This window comes from Python bivittatus, unplaced genomic scaffold (assembly GCF_059951505.1).
Source record: "Python bivittatus isolate LINGU-HERP-01145 unplaced genomic scaffold, Pbiv_v1 ctg000480_np1212, whole genome shotgun sequence".
Lineage (NCBI taxonomy): Eukaryota > Metazoa > Chordata > Lepidosauria > Squamata > Pythonidae > Python > Python bivittatus.
The window spans coordinates 88,291,429-88,313,411 of NW_028277075.1; the positions used below are offsets into that span (position 1 = coordinate 88,291,429).

Sequence of the window (21,983 nt, forward strand, 5' to 3'; positions counted from 1 at the left end):
AGAGAGTGAGAGCACGCATAAAACCTTGATACTATGACAAGTATCTACTTACGCATATGTAAAGAGCAGGACTGTGGAATAAAAACTTACATTTATCAAAGTATTTATTTTTTGATCAGGTAGACAAAAAGAGAGAAAAGAAATATTAATTTACTATACCATCCTTGTTTCTTAGTGCAGTTGCCGACACAAGAGAGAGGTAAGACTGAATAATTCTCTCCCTAAGTCAAACAAGACTAGAATCCTGCAATCAAAGGTATTTACATACGATTTTGCTATCATACTGAAGAGCTCTTTAAGAAATAAAGTTTCACTCTTTACTTCTTGTTTAGTGCCAACATCACTTTCTCTATGAACCTTTAATCAAATTATATGGAAAACTCTCTTATCAAAGAGTCTCTCTTTGGATTTTTCATTACTTGTTTCTCCTTTTCTGTGAGAAGCCTAGAGGTGTGGTCTGAAAACTACCATTGCATTATATAATATCAACAGCCCTCAATTAACGAGCCATTGAATTCAGCTCAACATTTTCAATAAATAAGGTATATAACAACAACAAAGGTACATACAAAAGAGACATTTCTTTCCTGATCATATTGTTTTTAAATTAAACTGTTGAACCTTTTGCAGTGTTGTTCTTGGAATGTGAAAAATGATGTTGCACAGAAGTGACTTCTACAGAAAACAGAATCTACCTGGCAGATGTTTAAAAATCAACGTAATGGACTGTGGTGCTCAAGTATAGAATACCAAAGGAGCTGTCACTTCAGATTTTAATGCTGGTGCAAACACTTGTATATCTGATTGCACAATGAACTGCAGCTGGGTTTCCCCAAACCACCTTCTTGCTTCTTGATCTATTTGTTTCCTGTTTAAACCTCAACAGAACACACATTCCTCTAAAATCAATGAATGTTGTATTTCTGAGTAATATACTCTAGTAGAGCCTCCTAGACGAAACAAAAATTCTATATCATCCAGATCACACCCTGATTCTTGTTTCTTCCACTGACGAAATTTATACAATGATCCTTTAAATTCTTTTTTTTTTTTTACAGTTGCTGTGCACAAATATGTATACTACAGAAATGTACGAAGCAAGTACACTTAAGAGGCAATGATAGTGATCCTGTCATGGCCTTCCTTCTGCAACTAAGTGAAAGGATAATAGATTACATCCAATATTATGTAAGTAGACTTATAGTCTCACAATACTTGTCCCCCTTCTACTCGTAAAAATCATCATGTCCCCTAAAACCTGCTCCAGAGGATCACCACCAGAACTGATTTGGGTCTGTGTGTGGAGTGGGTGAGGATAATTCATTTTGCTAGTCAATGCCATACCACTGCTGGATGGGCACTACTGGATGGTAAGCCAATTATACTAAGAACAATTAGTATAGTATCTTTGCAAAATCAATCAATCAATCAATCAATCAGATCTCACCAAATGTATAAACAATCTGAATGTAGTGAATGTAGACCAAATAGCCAAATTATACTCTGAATAAAGTACGAGTCATGAGTTAGCAAGAAAAGAGACAAGGGGAATTAAGAAACTGATTATGGATTCTTGCAGTTTCTAGATAAACATTTTTAGAAGTGGTACAGAATGTCTGTGGCTGACTCAAAGTTCTCCCTGTTGTAGAAAATACCTTGTGAAGTCCAATGTCTAGAACAAGAGTTTAGATTCTTATTAAACATATTACACTGCATTCTCAGGGGCTTTCAAAGAAAGGCTAATTCTAGAATCCATTAAAATATTTCAACCCTACAGGCTCACTAAACACATTTGAACAGAATAAAAAATTGCCTGGAAACCAATACTATACATATGCATGGCTTTTAATTGAAGCAAGAGTATTTAATTGTGATAAAATATTATAAGGCCACAAATTGCATCTTTGCTAATTTGTCAACCACATATACCAATTTAAACGTTTAATAAAGGAGTGCCTCTTTCTCACATCAATATTTTCCACTCCTAAACTATGCAGACACTCCATTTTGTTTCGCTAAAACTTTTTTTTCAGTGTAAAAAGTGAAGGCAAAATAATGGCTCATTAAAATGTGAAAGTACAATAATATATCATAATAATCTTTAAATTAGCATTTCAAAGCAGCTTTTGTGATTGGGAAGAAATTGGAAACACAGCACATGAAAACATATCAGATGGAATATTCAACCCCCTCGAGAGCAAAGGTGGTGGCAAACATGATTACATGGCTATAGCGAGAGATGGTGAATCACAAACAAAAACTCGTGTTATATACTTGAGAAGCTTAAATTTAAGCCAGTGCTCAGAACATACAAAGAGTAGTATGTTAATGTATTTGCTGCCTGTTGTAAAAGGACAACACGTCTTAGACTCTGTTCGCCTTTTTTCTAAATACTGCTACTGCATGAATACGCCAGTACGTATTGCGATATATAATAGAATCTACTTATCTTCAACAAGGGAAAACAAAACAGTATATATTACTGATATCATTTATTTTATATATAATATATTTATACCCAGAAGAAAACAAAGTTAAAAAAAATCTCAGCGATTGTGAGTGAAGTGTGCTAGTTTGCTGTGTGACACCATTTGCTGTGTATACATACATCTGAAAATTGAAAAAAATCACATTGATAATTTTAGAATAGTTTCTGGGTTGAAGTCAGTTTTGTATCTATAGTCAGAATGGTAAAGGTGATCTATTATGTTGACCACAATACAAGGAGTTGGAAACTCTAATTCACAGTGAGAGTAGCGTAACTTACAGAAACGCAGAACATTTCTCATTGCGCAGATACAGATATCCATATAATACCTGTTTATTAAAGTTGCAGAGAATCTTAGAACTAAGATAAGGAGATTACTGCTCTATGTTTTGACAGTAACATTATTCCCAAAGAGACTGTGATGAATTTAGGCTGGTGGATTTAAATATTTGACTAAGTAACTACTGTAACTCCTTCTTCCAGAGAAAAGATTGTAGGCAGGCGGTGCACAGCTTCCAATTACCTAGTTACCAGTTCCTGATAATTTGACAATCATCTTTCAAACTGGGTTATGACACAGAAGTACATTTTGCATGAGTGTGTAGAATAACTGGTGTGTGATAGATTTTTAAATCTTTGATTCTGTTTCCAGCTGAGTCCCTATTAGAGCCTTATAAAATATTGGACAAGTCTTTCTCATCCAAGGCAGAATCACCTTTTTAAACCTCGAGAGATTTTTCTAGGAAAGAGAAATCCATTCAGATCAGCTGCAGAATTGCCAACATGGATATGAGGTACCAGACCTTCCACATACCCTTCTTCCATTCTTCTCATTAGAGAATATTAAAGACTAACTCTACTGTATTTGTAATTTATAATATAGAATTAAATCATTTTACAACAAACTTTCCAAAAGCCAAAGTGTCCTATCAGAAGAGGGACCAAATGTAATGGATTTATGAAAGCTTGGCTACTTAGGGCATCATGTTTTATTCTCTGACATCAGACTAAAAACAAGATGTCCTATAAAGGCTTCTACAAATTGATATATAGCACAATCAATGCATTTTTTACAATATTTTTTGATTTGGCAACAAAATCAATATGAAAAGTGGAGTGCTATGAACTTTTCCTCAACTGTGTATTCATTTTAGATGTCCAATGACATACAGGTAGTCCTTGTTTAGCACTAAGTGAAACTGCGACTGTGTTTATGATCTTACTTCAGCTTTCCTTTGCTTTACAGACCTGCGATGGTCATAAAAGCGAAGATTGGTCATAAAGTTACTTTTTCATCTCTGTTGTAACTGCAAACAGAGGCAGTCGCTAAACGAGGATTACCTGTACTACCTGGGTAAGTTCAATAGCCCTTGTTTTGGTGCTATATTTGTAACACAGCACAGAAACAAAAGCAGAGTGTAGGGTAGAAGCGAAAATAGCACTGCTGTTCATAACTTAGGTCTTTGCATAAATTAGAAAACTATCTGCACCTAGGTAAGAAATGTCTTACTAAAAACAAATATGACATTAAAAAAAAAGCAAAAACCTAAAGACAGTGCTTTAGAGGTAATTCTGAAAACTAAACAACAGCCATGTTTTGTCTAATTTACATACTGCAGCATATAGTGCACAAGAGAGGAGGAAGAGGAGAAGGTGACATGTTTTTATTCCATGAAAGTAGGCTTTGAAGATTTGGGGTAGAGAAACTGTGATTGAGCTTTTACTTGGTAATAACAAGTTGTATTTAAACCGACCAGAATGAACACAATGATAAAATGGTCCTGTAGTTGCCTGCATGTTTCTTTGTTTGCTTAGGGGGCTTGGGACACAGATTGGTGGGTCTGAAATATAGGAAGAGAGTGAAAGAGATGAAAGGAAAGTTTGTTGCATAAATAGAAATTCTGTGACACACACATACTTCATACTTCAGATCCCCGTTTTTTATTTTTTTTTGGTTATTGTGTTCCCTCCCACACACACACACTTTACTGAAAACCAGGTCTGATGCGTAAAAAAGGATGCCACATATTTATATTCTTGGTACATTTAGTATGCCACACAGGACTTTCCAGGAAGCTAAGTATCATGTTTTGATCATGCATACTTAAAAAATGATATGATGACAAAACATTTTTTGAAGGCTAACGTTTAAACTAGCAAAATGAAAATCTCAAAGAATTATCCATTAAACAAAAGCTTTATGTGAGGAAATCAGCAGCTAGAGAAAACTATTGGAGTAATGTACTAATCCCCTTCCCCAGAACTACAGATCTACCATGAGGCCAAAATGATGAAAAATGCCTTTGGATGGAAGTACGTAAGTCCCATGGTTTATGCTGTGATGCACATTTCATCACTTGCCCCTTCACTCCCCTTATGGATGTCTATCTCCAATAATGTACTCTGGATATAAAGTTGCTTTACCAACGGCTACTATTTGAAAAGAAGTGTTAAGAAATTCCTGTCTAATTTGTCCTTAGTTTATTATGATTCAGTGAGTTACATTTTCTATGGTAAAATGAAAATACACAGTTCAATTTATTAGTTTACCTATTAAATGGCTTTGATTTGTTGAATCTGCGAGTGTATCTTCTGCATCCTCTTGAAAGTTTTCCCTTACTTCCTTGACCTGTATTGCATTAAAAAAGAAAACAATAAAAATCTCTTTCAAATATCTCTTTGGAAGAACACAAAACAAAAGCCAAATGATTTCAGAACACACGCACACACACACACACACACACACACACACACTTTATTTTTGTTCTTGTGTTATCACCTTAGTGAAAAAACCTTAATATAACTTCCAAATTATACACAGTAAGAATTTAGAGTCACTTCATCCTGTGACGAATGACTTCTAAATTGGTTCTAAATGCTTGAATAAAAGCAATATGATACAGCTATCAGAAACAAATTTTGAAGACATATAATTCTTGAAGGAAAAACATCTATAATTCATTTTTACAAAAGCAAAGAAATTGACTTACTGTAAATCTCATGAACACATATATTGCTCTCTCTGGAAATATCATGTGTCATGATATTCATTTATACTAATAGCAGGAGATGTTCATGAAAAGTGTGAGAAGACGTTCCTTCGTTCAGTGCTGATATTACTTAGCTCTTATGCCTGTAACTTCTGACATATTAAAAACCTTTCTCAGAGTGCAATACATTATTGTTATCAGCTGGGGTAGAACTAAATATAAACAGTGGTTTATGCAGTCCCCATATCCCACTCCCCCATGTATACATTAAGCTCCATTTTAGGTTAATCAATTTGGGGATAAGTCCCAGAACTACTGGGATAGAATGTCTGGTTTAGCTCCAGGTGGACCATTTGTGGAAGAACGATAATGAAATAGAATAAATGATTTCCATTGTAGTTGTGTTTCACTGTCTTTGAGTCATACAAAGTTGGACTATTTACTTGCCCACCTTATATGACACTTAGTTAAACAGTGCCTTAAGTGTACATGAAAAATATAATTCTCTTTGTAGCCATGGCAACTGCTTGGGACCAACTAATGAATACTACAGTCTAATGCACCCACAACTCACAAGCATCAGTGGGATGGGTCAACTCTGTGTTAGGGCAGAACATCTTCATTACTTCTGACCCTTTCCTGTGCACAAACATACACAGGTGTCCCATGATGCTGTCTTATCCAGTTGTGAGACAGGGTAGTAGGACACCCATAATAAAGATAGGATAGTAGAATATCTGTATTAATGGCAAACAATGGGCTTAATTGTTGTTAAAGGAATATGTAACTGCATGTGTACACTCTTACACACAAATTTCCACAATTGCCACATAACACCATTCTGTCTTGTATAGTCTATATTCATCCATTTAACAAGATCCTAAGCCTTTAATTAACCCATTGAAAAAGAATTAATGCTACAGTATATCAAAAATACAGAGTTTGAAAACCCACTGCAAGGCACATTAAAGTTAAGTAGTCATTTTCCTTTATTCCAAATAGTTTAACAAGCTAATGCTAGTTGCTTTATTGATTGATTTTTATTTTTTAAAAAAATCAGTATTTTAAAATTGCACAAAGCAGTAGCATATGTAATCCAGTCTTCAAACAGTATGTTCTAACAGTATTTTGATTTTTAACTTAGTAAAGTACTGTTTGGAAAAGGGAATAAATAAAGCCTTTTCAGCCTAATTTGTCTTTATAGGAAAGAAAGAAAGAAAAAAAACAGCACTTCTTCACTGTATATATTCAGAACCATCTTTATTCTTGCCCAATAAAATGAAGTGTGTTTCTTGAAGATATAACTAAAGACCTAAATGGCTATTATTGCTACAATCGCAAAGACCCCACTAAAGGAGACAAAATGTTTTTAAATTACTGTGCCATTAAACAATAATAAGAAAGTTTTAAAGGAAATGGTAAAATTGGCTTGCTTTTTTTTTAAAACCCCCCCCCCCCATTCCTTTCTGTACAGTGAAGATATACCCTAAGCTGTCAGCACCATGTTAAATGGGGCATAGTTAAATTGAGTGGCTGTGATAAGGGGCTCTGCTTTGTTATCAAAGTTCTAGATCAGCTGGATTGAATTTCCTGCATATTGCACATTTCCAGACTTCCATTCTTTCTATTCCTTTCACTGACATTGCAAGGGCAGACTTAGATATGCTTATAATTTGTGGTTTTATAATGCAGGGGACATCTACATTTTCAAAGAAAAGATGATACTACAGAAGCTACAGGCTTAAAAAAAAGGCAGAGTGAAGGAGAAAAAAGGTTTTGTAACACATGCACATACATATACATAAGTCTTGGAAATGTTCTTAAGGAATGACCTTGCACATCTTCCAGGAAAGGCTTTATTTACATGAAAGTAGATTAAAATATGCATACATTATTCTGAAGTGGATAGTTCTAACCTTAAGCATCAGGTGGGACTTCTACATTATGTTTTACCTTTGCACTATATATCTGAGAAATGGGTTCATATTTCAAACTTTGTCAAGGGTAGGATCCCCCCCCGTTTCATACAGACAACAGAAAAAAGCTTGGAGAATAAGGGAGACCAAGCTGAGCGTCTTTGGGAGCAATACAGGAGAAAGACCTTTCACTTGTGCTTGATGAAACAGCCTGCTGTGAGCAGATGGTATCCACCAGAGGGCTTTTCTGTATACTTCATTCATGACATAGGTTCTTAGAAAGCAAACTGTCCCTTAGATAGTCAATCCTAAGTAATTCAGAACTTTAAAAAATGGATGGGCAAGTTTTTCCCAGCCATCTTGAGTGCTTATATAAACAGAAAGCTAGAATATAAATCTAATAATAAAAAACAAACACATATTTCTTGGAAAGGGACCTCACGTTATATTCTTATAAAGAATGTAGCCTCTGAGAGATCGGGGGTGGGGGTGGGGAATCCCTGGGAAAAAATTAGTTAATGCTATCTCCTAAGTACCAGCATCCATATCGGGGTTGTCATTACCTCATTCAAAAACATACATGCTGATCCAAGGCACAACCCATTTAGTTCAGCTGGAAAAGAACACTGACTCAAGCACTCGCATTCCTAAAATAGCTGTAACTTGCGAGAGTAAAATAATTAGGGAACCATTTCTCATTCCAGAAATTCAGATAACCATCACATATGTTTCCCAAAAGGCAAAATCCAAGCTTGTACTGTTTTTAATTTACCAAATTATCTCCAAATGTTTAACGAGCAAAACCAATATACATAGATAGGCTTAGAGTGCATATTTAAAACAATAAATATTGCAGCAGATTGGGATATCTGCTCAATATGAACCACACAATGGAATTTGATTTCAGCTAAAAATGATACACAACTGGAAGCCACTGCTGTTATTATTTTTATCTCAATCTGTTTCGATTACTCTTAAGAGATGAAACGAAGGATTCCGTGTAATTGCCAGTGTCTTGCTTCAAAGCACAGGTAGCCTGTGCACATTCTAAAACAGGCTGAATCATTTTGCACCATTTGTTAGCCATAGAAATAGTATAATCGGATTCCCTAATCAGATCACTGGATGCTGACATTAATCCATCACTCCCCAGTTCTGAACTGCGTACTTTTACCATACACGGGCATGCACCTTGTACTAATACAATAACAGTAAGGGCTACAGGAAATTCTTAAGGGAATTGTCTCTGATTGCTTACCAAGGACTCATTTGGTATTTCTATATCAATCTTTGTTTTGCTGTTTTTCTTCTGGTTTCTCTGAGTATTGATAGAGTTGCTGGGAAGAGAAGAACCCTGGGATATGCTCTTCGACACGCTCCTGTAGGAAACATTTTTTGATCCACTTTCTGTCTGCTGGGCTGCTTTCTTATCAACTCTGCAGGTAGAAAGTGATTCCTCTGATAAATTACATTGCCCTTCTTCAATCATTCTACCTTCCCTGTTTCTTTAGTGAAACCGCCCTGTATCTTTCTCCCTGCGGACCTTTGAGTGATAAATGTTTCTAAGTAGCCTTGATCAAATCTGTCACTTGCAATTTCAGGGACAACATTAGATTCGTCTTTCAGGTATACTTATTTGTTTTAAATTTTATAGGACTATGAGCCAAATTGGAAATTACTGTACAATTATTTATGGGTGTCTTTCTGACCTAAAATCAGGGAAGCTGTGAAAGTAATTACTTTTGTGAGTTATCTTATTTGCATACGAACAACCATCTCCAGCCAATTATAGGGGGCATTACAGAGAATACAAAGGCAGATGCTGCATTTTTAAAAGAAATCTATCTGTGATGGATGCATTAAATAAAAAATGCTATGCTTAAAACCTGTATTAGTTTTAATAAGGCTGACTATTCTTTAATTTCAAAGACCACTGACCTGGCTAACAAAAAGCAGATAGAAATGATCAGAGCAGCCGTGTGGAGCTGTTTTTACGGGAATATGTCACTCTATTTGGCAGGTAGTGGGGGTGGTGCTTGCATGTGTGAACGCACATTTGCATTATAAACAGCTGTCTCCCTAAAAAACGAAGCAAGTGCTAGCTATGAATCCTCTCCCAGACATGCCAGTATTTTTACGGGAGATTCCTATTTTCCATTTGAAAGATGGAGCAACGTGGTGATCCCGTCAGTGGCCTGAATTACTGCAGCTCAGCACAGGCTGCCCTTTCTGAGATTGCGCTGTCTGATCATGTTCAAAGCCAGCAAGCAGAATTATCAGAATGTGGCTGTCCCTCCCTGTCCCTGGTGATTTAAGAATATGCATTTCCTACTGTCTTAGCTCAGATAAATCACAAAAAGCATATTACAATTGTCAAGCAACAATTAAAAGTTGAATAACAATCAACACAGCAGATAAAATCAACTCTCCCCTTCCAAACAAGGGACAAGAGACAAATCAGGTGAACTACTGTCCTGCTGAAATTTAAAAAAAAAGGTAAGCTCCAGACCATATAAAAAAACAACCAAAGAGGGAGCCGAGGGAGATTTCTATGGAATGAAATAGCCTTGTGGTTCACCACAAAAGGCTTTAAAGGATTTGCAATCTATCACTGACTTCTAAAGAAACAGCACAAGAACTGATCTTTATGTATTAGTCCAATGCTAGATAGTCAAAAGGTCCAAAAATGGCTGAGCTGCCATGAGGCTGGTTGTCTATGTGCTAAATCTAAACCCTCTTGGCCCAAGGGAAATAGGACAACAGGTGGTGTGTGTGTGTTCATTTATTTGTTTTTGAGTTTCCAATAGATCCAATGCTTTAAAATTAGGATTATTCTTAGTCCAGAAGTACTAATATATGCTGGCAAGTTACTTTATCAAGCTGGTGTAACCTGGCTTCTCTTTATCCTGTCTCTTCTCTGCCCCCTTTTGTGCTTTTCTGCTGGCATCTTTCTCTGTTTTCCAGACAGGCACCCTTGCCAACAGATCTTGGAGTTGGCTGGTGGCAGAAGTTACTTTTGCCTCATCCTATTTCCCTTACTTCCCTCCAGCCAGCACACACGTCTTTTCTCTTCCCCCTCTGAAATGGGGGGGAAGATAACACTGCAAAGTTCTTTTTCCTACTACACATGCGTTGTTGAGTGAGTATCTGCAGTTTATAAAGTAGCTGGTGGGGTTTCACATTAAAAAAGGTGAGAAAGAATGCTGCTGGGAGAGAAAACAATGAAAAAATCAAGACAGCCACACTGTTGATCTGCAAAGTATGCTTGATAATGTCGTTGTCTGTGATGTAAAAGGGAATGTTCTAAAGGTACATATGCTGAAATTCTTACCTGTGTAAAAGCTCTTTCATAAAGTTGTCTTTTCCTGAGTACATGGTAGTAGGGCTGCTCTTCTGCTCGAATCTTGTTTGGCTTAGGTTACTATGTATGGCTTTTGCCATTTTTTTTCCTTTTGGAGCACCATCTGAAACCGCACAAGTTTTCTTGTTCAGCTCATTTTCTGCTTCACAGTGCTGTTCACTTTTCTTTTTGTCTTTCCTTCTTTCAGACTTGGTTTGCTTACTTCCAAAAGCTGAAACTTTCACATCTTTCTTTTCTACTTTTACTTTTGAGGTATCTGTTTTTCTGTTATTCAAGGCTGGGAGCTTACTTTTACGGAAACCAAACCAGCTGGCAATAGAAGGTCCCCCGTTTTTTTGTTTCATCTCAGTGGCAGATCGATTTTGCCCTTGTCCTTTCTGCATGTTCTCTTGTATGCACAACATGACTTTTTCTTCTATTGTAGGATGTGAAGTAGTTGAAACTGAAACCTTCGCGGAGGCTTCGGGACCATTTAGACACGCTTCTTGCAATACTGTCTTGCTTCCTTCAGCTTTACGATGACACTCCATCCTGTCCAGATTTTTCTGAAGTGGGAAAATTTGCTCTGAAGAAATACTGGTTGCTTGGTTGATTTCTGCTTGGGTAACACTTTTTTCAATTGTTGATTGATGTCTGGAAATGTCACTGCTTTTTTCATCTTGGCCAGATGTACTTGGAACTTCGCTCTGTGATGCTGATTTGTGGATCCCCTTTTTTGAAATACTGGCAAATAAATCTCCTTTTGGAGACATACGGAATGGCAGTTTGCTTGGGCTACTCATCTGACTACTGGAACTACTCACTTTTGCACAAATGCCTTGCCTACTACAAGAAACTGCAGGAACTCCCTCTGTTGTCCCAGCTGATTCCGAAACAATCTTAATTTGTAATCCCTCCCCTGTTGAGTTTTGTCTGGTTAAAGAATTCCCTCTTTCTGATGTATTTGTTATAATCTGTGTTCTAACTTTTCCAAACCGTTCTAGGGAAGGTGCTGGCAATATTTCTTCAGTATAAATACTGAAGCTTTGACTACGGGCCTTTGCTCCAGTCATACCAAGAGCTGGCTTCAGGTATGCTTTATTACTAGAAGAAACTGATCTTTTAACAGATTTGTTTTCGAGCCTGTCTTTCTCTATCAAATTGCAAGTTTCAGGGGAAGTGGGGAAGGCTGGATCCATTCTGAGCTTCTTTGAGAAACTTTCCTTTATTTGGGGCTCTGGACTCCTTTCTTCAGTGTCAGCTAAGTCTATGGTGGTTTGAGATGAAGATTCACCCTGCCTCTGTTTATTTGAATTCACACTGCATTTAGAGGCTGCGTTCATACAGTCTTTTTCCTGTTTCCCTGGCACGGTGGAACTCTTTCGGACAAAGCGGGGAGATGTTATGAGTAATTTCAGTCCCGCAGACAGATGAGGCTTCAGGTCCTTGTCAGACAGGTTTCCATCATCCCTGCCCTGAGATAACAATAAGACTGGAGAAGGACTAATTTGAGGCAGAACAGTCTGCTCCCCAACTGTGCTTATGTGATGTTCTGGTGAAGTGGAGAAACTCTCTGGAAACTTTGGTTTCTGAAGTATACCAGTCTCCTGAGACAATGGGTTTGTATCTTGTGATGTGAAAGCTGTGGGGATGGCTCTGGAATTATAAAATTCTCTGTTACTGCAAAACACGGGTGGGTTTGAGTTTGGGGGACAAACTTTCTTTGTAAACATCTTGGAAATGACTTGGCTTGCGGCCGGGGGCTTTTCTGATATACATTTGCCTTCTCCCTTGTCCTGAAAATGGTTTAATTCAGCTCGAGGTGTTGCAGGCAATTTATCAGTTTGCATTTCGCAGACAGTGATGTTATGACAAACAGGCACTGAATTTCCTTTCAGTGGTGTCAACTGAACATCATCTTTTACTGTCTCACTGAGAAAACCTGGTTTATCACGGGCAGGGGGTGAATGTTCATAATTTGGTCTAATCAACAGCGAAGCTGATCTGCCAGGAGGAAGGGGGGGTGATGGAGAGCTGGCCTCCATCGGTGGTATATCACAATGGACATCTCTAGTTGATTTCTCTTCACTACTGATGGGCTCTATGAGATGCTGAGGCAGGGCAGTTGATTCTGAGAGCAGATTCTTGGCTGCTGGATGGCCCAATACTTTGCAGTTATTCAAGCCTACCTTTGAATTCTGATTTGTATTTTGCATCTTTTTGTGTCTTGGCCATTTTACAGGTGACAAGGGACTTTTATCCAAGGTCTTAAAACAATGCGAAGAGACTAAAGGAAAGTTTTCAGCCATGCCCACTTTTGTTTTCTGTGGTAAAAACTTGTCTCTGCTGGATATTTTAGTTAATTTGTATTTTTGATTATTACCCCCCTGGATACAAGAAGGGGAGCTCAGATTAGAAGAAATGCTGCAAACTGGCTTTGCTAGCTTTTGCTGAGAGGTGTTTTGAAACAGTGGCTTTCCAAAGTGTATGGGGCATCCTCTGCCGTAGGGAGTCTGGACCTTTGCAAAGTCATCCTTGAAATCATTTGGGGCAGTTTTTCTCTCTGCTTTATTAACAGGTATTTGCATAACATGGCAGCTTTTAGTATCTATTGCTTTCTGCAAATTAGATACTCCCTGAGATAAACATGCAGTGTTTTCTGCATTGTACCCAGAATACGGCTGGTTGATTGAAATTTCATTTCTAGTTACAGTAACAATTCCAGCCTGATGTGAATTGAATTCAATAGGTTTGCCATCTTCGGCATCAAATATTACAGTAATACATTCTTCTGAAGAAGTCTTCTTTATAATTTTTTGTTTCTTAATAAAATTACATGCCTTTGTCCTAATGTCTGGGCGAGTGAGCATTTGACTGGGTTGTTTTTCAGAAGATGCCAGTCGAGTGTTTTCTTTCTCCACATGCGTATCAGAGTTCTCTGTGTTCTTTTCTGCAAAGGGTGCTAATGACAAATATGATGGGCTTTTCTCATCGCTGCTTTCTATATGTAATTCATCAAGGATTTCATTGTCATCAGTATCTGAAAGGTGTAAATTAAGGTCTCTCCAGCTTACACTGGAAAGACTTTTATCTATCTGCAGCACAGGCAGCTTCATATTAGTGCACGATTTTGCACCCAACTGAAATTCATTGACAAAACTAGTCAGTTTTTCAGGCCTTTCCTTTGAATTAAAATAAGAACTTATTTCTGATAAATGCCTTCTATCAGGTTCCCAGCCAAATAAGCTGTCAGAAACACTGTGAGTTAATTTATTACAGTAGTGCTGACAGTCTTTCCTTGGTACTTCATATAGCAATGCTAAAGATGAAGAGTCATCATCTACATCCTCATGGGAATCAGAATCATAGACAAAGATTTGGGGGTGATCTGTGCAAGCAGCCTCCATTTCAGGCATGCCAGTGGCCTGTTCTTTATGACCGCTGTACTTAATTCCTGGAGAATAGATTCCTTCGTTAGAATCCATGCAATCTTTGTATCCCCATTTGGATATAAGAGAAGGAGGTTCTAATAATATTTTTTGCTTTTGTAGCTTCTTTAGCCCATCCAAAATGTGGTTTTCCTTGATATGAGTTGGAGGTAGTTCATCAGCAGGGCTGGAATGGTTGCTGGGGAGTGAAGAGCCTATACTTATCCTTTTATCCCAGCTTACTGACTGATTTGAAATGAAAAAAAAAAAGAGAGAGATACATTTAGTTGTTACTACACAATTAACAATCTTCAGGAATAAAGATTTCTCCCCCAAGTCCCCCAATGTAACAAGTGATAGACAATAATAAGTAGCTAAAGTGACAAAGAAAAGAAACAAGCCCCAGACCAAACTATGAGTGCTCACTGAACTTCAGCTAATAAATGCCGATGAGACAAATCTGTCTGTGAATTAAACTGAATGAATTGGAGGGGGTGGGGAGGGAGGGAGGGAGGAAAGAAAAGGAAAGGAATACTTCAGATTAGGTTTTCCACTTCTGCTGGAAGCCACAATACTTCTAGAAGTGTATTTAGGATTCTGACCTTGATTCTTCCCACTTCTTTCTTCATCCTATGTCATCACTGTTTCAGCTTCTGAGCTAAGCTTATGAAGCAACCCCTGACAATAACTAAAAAAAAAAAAAATGGTAGCCTCTTCAATTTTCTCCCACATCACATGGTGTGAGCGACCAGTAGAAGCTGATTTGCTTACCTTTTTCCTGCACGCTTTCCCATCGTTCCAGGAGGAACTGCTGGAATATTCACTGCAGGCACTTGACAAGGAGAGCTCACTGCTGCTGCAGCTGCTTCGAGGATAAACTTGGTGAGGTCCAATTCCATTTAACTGACTCTGGCATTTCAAGGCAGGTATTCCAGATTTCATATTCTGCTGGCATTCCTAAAGCAAGGAAGTAGATGACATTGTTTTGTGGGCTGAAAAATCAGAGCTACAGCTTCTTTTTGAATAAGATGACAAATCAACAGAGAATATTTGTATTCATGCCAATACAGATCAAGTCTAACTATTGAATAAATATTAAAACCACAATGCTCATATTTTATCCTTATTATAAGATTAACATTTCTAAATTTTTGATCGTTTTAAAAATTTATTTCCTTAAATTATGCACACCTTGTCCAAGCTAGTCCTTCAGTGACAGTCTGCTTGAAATATGCAATGTTTATTAGCAATGTGCTCCAGAAAGATACTGAAACTCAAGTTAAAGCAGTACAAGAACATCTTGACAACTGCATTATATCCCTACAATGTAACAGATGAGGCCCTACAAACTGGACAAGGTAAATTAATTTAGTGTCCCAACTAGAATGCCCATGGAGAATGGAATCTCTCCATTACAGTCTAATTTTGGTTTCCTATCTAGTTTAAAGCTTTGTCTAAGAAAGTCTCCAGTGCAGGACAATCCATCTTTGTGTCACTGTCCGACAGCTAAAACCTCCTGCTTATGCTATTTATTGACACTTTATGGCTGCCTTTACTACTTGTGTAGTTATCAGCCTTTTCCAAATGCAATCTCAGCTTCTGTGACTAAATACCAGTTTCAAGGAACAGAATAATGAAGAAAGAAAATAGTGCAGAAGTTGGTAGATGTGTTTTAATTTTGTTCCAGATGAGCATTTTGTTTCCCATGAAGGTCAGAGAGTCCTGAATGCTCAGAAATCTTGCACATATGCTGTTATAAAGCCTCTCTGTCTATTAAATGTATCAGGCACAGTTGTGTAGCTTGTTTATTTACAATATTTGTAAACCACCCCAATAGAAATGATAATTAATACACAATGAATAACATATTTGTATTTCCTTGGAATTTTGCAGCAAGTCTCATGAATCTCAAAAACATTTTTCTTTCATTCATGAGCATCACAAAGATATGTACCTACACTGCTTTACATAACTTAGAATAGACAAAAACAATCTACTCTGATATCCATGCAGGGTTTCTGTGAAGACAGGTTTCCCAGCTTCACTATAAAAGATGGAGTGGCTCCTAACTTAGGTTTCAACAGACATCGGATAATTGTTGATAAAGTAGCTGCTCCCTTGTTTGCCAGAGCTCGCTCTGATTCCAAGCCTCAAAAGTAATGTATAATGCTGTTCCTAGTCCACATTCTTAAATTACAGAAGAAAAAATCCCAGCATAATTCTGGATTTACTAATTGTGCTGATAATACTGAATCTTACAGTCCTTTGCCTTCCAAGCTAAGAGAAGCTGGTTTTGAGACACTATAGGAACTCTGCCCTGGGGCATTTATTATGTGCAAAAATTATAAATTTCAGAAATATTATTGTCCCTGCTGATCACAATTGGACTATTTTGGTGTGATCCACAAAATGGGCCAGGAAAAGGAAAGGAAAGGAAAGGAAAGGAAAGGAAAGGAAAGGAAAGGAAAGGAAAGGAAAGGAAAGGAAAGGAAAGGAAAGGAAAGGAAAGGAAAGGAAAGGAAAGGAAAAAACATAATGAATCTCTCTTAGTCAAAAAGTGACTTGTTAATACTGTTCTGACATAATCTTGGTAGAATCTTGGGAAGGCCACAAAATATTAGTTGAATCATGAACTGATGAGATGTGAACCTAATTTTCATTGAAACATTTAACTTCTTTCTGAGTAATAGCACTTCTAGGTAAGTGAAATCATCACAAGACTGAACTTGCTTTATAAAAAACCTGAGATCTCTATTTTTCTACATGGATGGATTTATTACTTGCTTTGGAAGAGCATCTAATCTTCTTCCATCTAAGCTCCATCAACAATCTGATGTCAGGGAGTCCTGACGCCTCAGTGACAAGCTGGCAGGGCTCATATCTGTGATATTCCAGTACAGACAATCCATCCTAAATAGTAACAGGTAGGATCTAAAATTAATGTTTTCTGTAACAAACATTTTTAGTATTTTATTATATAATGTATCTTTTGATAATAATAGCCCTTATGGTTGCATGCTGGGGTTATATTGTGGTAGGGATGGGCAAATATATGAATTCAAGTTTGTTTATAGAAAGTTTTGCTGCAGAATGAAGTTTCCCCTTTTATGACTATTCTGTTTTAAAATATAATTTTATTAAAGATTTTTAAAAAGGAAGATAAAAACTAATTACAAACTAATATAAAGTAAGGAAAAAAGAAAGAAAGAAAATAGAAAGCTAAAAATGCAAAAAAGGGGGGAAAAAAGGAAAAGAAAAATAGAAAAGAAAGAAAAAAATACTAACTAGTAGCTTTCATTCTTCTTTACAACAGTTATAAGTACAATTATAAATTAACTTCTTAGTTTACGGTTATAACATAACTCTCCTTTTTCTATAATCTATCCTGTCTAATCATCAAAACCATAAATCATAAGTTTTTTTTCATTTTACGTAAAAAGTCCATAAGGGGTTTCCAGTCAGCAATAAACATACTTTTTTTTCTTTGATCAAAGAAGTCAATTTAGCCATCTCAGCAAGTTCCATCATCTTCACCAACCATTCCTCCATTATGGGCAGTGCCAAATCTTTCCATCTTTCCATCATACAATAATCTCACTTCGATTATCATATACAAAAACAAAGTTCCGTGATTTTTTCCCAATTGTTTGTCCATTAATAACCCCAAAAAACCCTCTGGTGTCAATCGTATATTAACCTTTAAAATCCTCTGAATCAGTTTGTATATTTGAATCCAAATTTTTCTAGCTTTTTATATGTCCGCTAGACATGATAAAATGTCCCTTCATGCTGTTCACATTTCCAACATAAATTTGAAGGGCCTTATACAAGCTAGACAATTTCTCTGGTAACATATACCAACGGCACATCATTTTATAAAAATTCTGTTAAAATTATAGCAGTGTAAATATCAATTATTTTGACCACATATTTTCCCATTGTTCCATCTGCATATTATAACCAAAAAATTTAGCCCACATACATTCTTTCACTTGCTCTTCTTCTGTTTCAAATTTCAATAACAGTTGATACATTTTAGCAATTACATGTTCATCATTTGTACATAATTCTATTTCAAACTGAGTCTTACAATGTTCAAAACCACAAACTCTTTTGTCTACTTTAAATCTTTCAAATAACTGTAAATAAGAAAACCATTGATATCCCTCTGCCACCAATTCTTCTCTTGATTTTATTTTACATTTCCCTTGACAAAATTCTAATATCTCACGATAAGTTAGCCATTTGTGTTTATCTATTATTTCTCATCTACAAAATGCTTCTTGTGCTGAGAGCCACAAAGGTGTTTTCAGACACAACCTGGTTTTGCATCTATTCTCTATGCTCAGTAGGCATGTCTAACAACATGATTTTTAAAATTCACATTAACCTTGACTTTATTATATCACAAATATCCATGCCACCCAAATCTCAGGTCATGTCCTTCTAACTCCAAAAGCCTTCTATTCCTCAGCAGCACCCACTCTTTCATCCAAACCAAACGGCAAGCTGCAAAATAAAATTTCAAATCAGGTAAACCCAATCCTCCTCTTTCCTTTGTATCTTGTAACACCTTATATTTAACTTGTGTGCTGGTCAATGAACACAATAAAGTTATTGTATTGTATATTTAACACATAGTTTTTTCCCCCCACCACACAACTTTAGATATACCCTTCTACCACTGTTTAAATGGTGCATTCAGTTGTCAAAACAGGTATTGTCTGAAACAAAAAAACCATTCAAGGCCATGACAGCAAACCTATGACATGCATGTCAAAGGTGACATGCCACAACGTTTTGGGTGACATGGCAGCATTGACCAACTCCCAACAACTATTCTCCCTGTTCAAGTTACCAAAGAAACTGAATTTGTTTTACTTGTATTTCATTGTTGTAATTATTGGACATTTCTTTATATAATACATAACACCACACAAATGGACTGTATTTTTTTAAAAAATAAATGAGTATGTAAAGAATTGTTTCTCTTTTGTTCGGTTGTGTGTGTGTGTGTGACATGCCAGCAGAGTCGAATTAGGCATTTTCCGAATTTTTGACACGCCGAGCTCAAAAGGTTTGCCATCACTGTTCTAGGCAAAACCTTCATTTTTATCACAGAAATTCTTCCCAGCAATGACAGTTGTAGTGTCTTCCATCTTAACACATTTTTAAAAACTTCATTCCATGTCTTAACATAGTTATTTTGAAATAACATACAGTTCATATTTGTCATAGTGATACCCAGATATTTTACCTTCTTCTCAATCTTAAAACCCGTATTATTCATCAATTCTTTTTGATCTTCTATTTTCATATTTTGGTTAAAACCTTCATCTTCTGTTTATTACACTTGAAACCTGCTAATGCACCAAATACTTTTAATTTGCCCATTAATATTTCAATTCCTCTAAAGGATCTTCCAAAACCAACACCAAGCTATCTCCAAAAGCCCTTAACTTATAAGTTTCTTTTTTAATCTTTACTCTCACAATCCTCTCATCTTGTCTTATATCTCCATTCAGTATTTCAAGAACCAAAATGAACAAGAGAGGAGACAGTGGACATCCCTGACTTGTTCCTTTCTGTATCTCACAGGGTTTTGTTAGATCTCCATTAACAGTTATTTGTGCTTTCTGTGTAGTGTAAATTGATCTTGCACATTTTATAAAGTTCTCTCCAAAATTCATATCTTCTAAAACCTTGAACAAGAAACCCCAGTTCAATTGTCAAAGGCCTTCTCTGCATCTCAGAAGATCAATGCGGCTTGTTTTTCATTATGTTGCTCCAAATATTCCAAAATGTCCAACACATTTCTAACATTCTCCTTTAACAATCTTTTAGGTAAAAACCCACATTGATCCTCATGAATAAATTATTGCAAAATTATTTTCAGTTTATCAGCTAGAATCGTTGTGAACAACTTGTAGTCATTATTCAATAACAATATCAACCTATAGTCAAATCTTGTCCCTCTTTAGGTATTACTGCTATATTAGTCTCTTTCCAACTCTCTGGCATCCTTTCTCCCTATAAGATAGAGTTAATCATGTTTTGTAAAGGTTGTAAAAATTCATCCTCAAAATTTTTATAATAAAAACCTGATAATCCATCTGGTCCAAGCACCTTTCCTGGTTTAATCTTTTACTATAGATTCAGAAACTTTCCTTATTGTTATAGATGCATTCATAATCTGTCTCTGTTCCTCTGTAATCCTCAGTAAATTTTGTTTCTTTAAATATTCATCTATTTTCTCTAGAGAGATGTCACTTCCTTTATACAAGTTGGAATAATATTGATGAAATGCTTTTTGTATGGCCGCATTGTATCTCCCTCTTGTAATTTCAATATCATTTTCTTTTTGTAATTTATATGCTGGTTTATTTGTAAACTCAATTTTTTTTTGCTTTACATAATTCATTTTTATTTCCATTTCTCTTTCTGTTAACATAGGTAACTGTCATTGTAAAAAAAGCATAATTTGTTGAGAAATACCTTCTCTGGAAATTTTCCTTAATTCTTCTTTTCTCTGTATCTCTTCCAAAATAGCCTGTGTTTTTTCTTGACTCTTCTTTTTGAGTTCACTATTATGTTGTATAAAATAACCTCTAATAAAAGCTTTACTTGCATCCCAAACCATTCTCAAATCAGTGCTTTTACCTAAATTATTTTTATTTTTTTAAATTTCTTCCTACAATCCTCCACTATTGCTTCTTTCTGTAGCAACATTTTGTCTCCATCTAAAAGAACTAGTTTTTCTTTTATAAACCAAACTCCCAGGATTATGATCTGAAAAAGTCTTTGATAATATTTCTACTTTAGAAACCTTAGTAGCCAAGTTCTTTGAAATCCAAATCATGTCTATTCTTGAAAAGGATCTATGCACTTCAGAAAAGTAGGTGTACTCTCTTGAATTGCCATTTTTCTGTCTCCATACATCAACCAGCCCTAAATTGTCCACCAAATGAAAGAAAACTTCTGGTAATTTGCCTTGAGTGATTTTAATATTTTTTTTCAGAAATTCTATCCAGTTGGGGGGAGATCACTCCATTTCAATCCCCCATCAAATACTAATTTTCATAAGAGAAACCTATTAATCTCTTCATAAATCCTTTATAGAACAGTACCTTGTCCTCATTTGAGGGATAAATTCCCAGGATCAAAGTCTTAGTCCCATGCAAATTAACTTCCACCCCAGCAAATCTACCATGCTCATCAATTAGTACAAGTTCCGGTTTTAGTTGGGGATTTATATACAAAACAATTCAATTTCTTCTTTTTTTTTTCCTTCACCCAAATTTTTATAAATCAAATATTTTATGTCCTTTTTTCTTACATATGTCTCTTGTAGGCAAATTATATCTTGTTTTTTTTTAAATAATGAAATATTTTTCTCTTCTGAGGAGCATTTACTTCATTTATATTCCACATTAAATATTTGCAATCCATAATCAAGCCAAAAATTTAGAAAAATTGATACCTGTAGCACCTAGTTCAGTATCACCCCTTTCAGTTTCCTGTTGTACCTGTTGGAGTTTTTGTGTAGTATCATCTGACACCTCCATTTGATTCTCCTCCAATTCCTCTTTAAAAATTTCTAGAAATTCCCTCACCTTCTGGACAGAATTCAGTCAAAAGCTCTGCTGTTTAAAAGTAAAAATCACACATTTCAATTTGTCCCCTTGAAAGGGAATTTTTTTCTGCTTTAATCTCTCAGTCAAAAAAGAATACTCTTTTCCCTTATGCAAGATTCTAATAGGAATTTATTTAAGAACAATTACATCTGTATTATCAATCTTCAGTCTTAAAATGCTGCTGCAA

At 36.1% G+C, this 21,983-nt stretch overlaps 1 protein-coding gene across 5 annotated transcripts in view; it reads right to left on the reverse strand.

The window, feature by feature from the left end:
- NCKAP5 (NCK associated protein 5) overlaps positions 1-21,983 on the reverse strand; it is a 680,918-nt gene that overhangs the window by 91,975 nt on the left and 566,960 nt on the right. For 4 of the 5 annotated variants that reach the window (XM_088146486.1, XM_088146485.1, XM_088146488.1 and 1 more), the window contains 4 exons: positions 14,934-15,119; positions 10,726-14,408; positions 8,653-8,830; positions 5,039-5,117 (listed from right to left, as the gene is read on the reverse strand). In XM_088146486.1, the coding sequence (XP_088002612.1) occupies positions 5,039-5,117; positions 8,653-8,830; positions 10,726-14,408; positions 14,934-15,119 (4,126 nt within the window). The remainder of the gene's footprint in view (positions 1-5,038; positions 5,118-8,652; positions 8,831-10,725; positions 14,409-14,933; positions 15,120-21,983) is intronic. The other variant, XR_015797191.1, reaches the window with a different exon arrangement.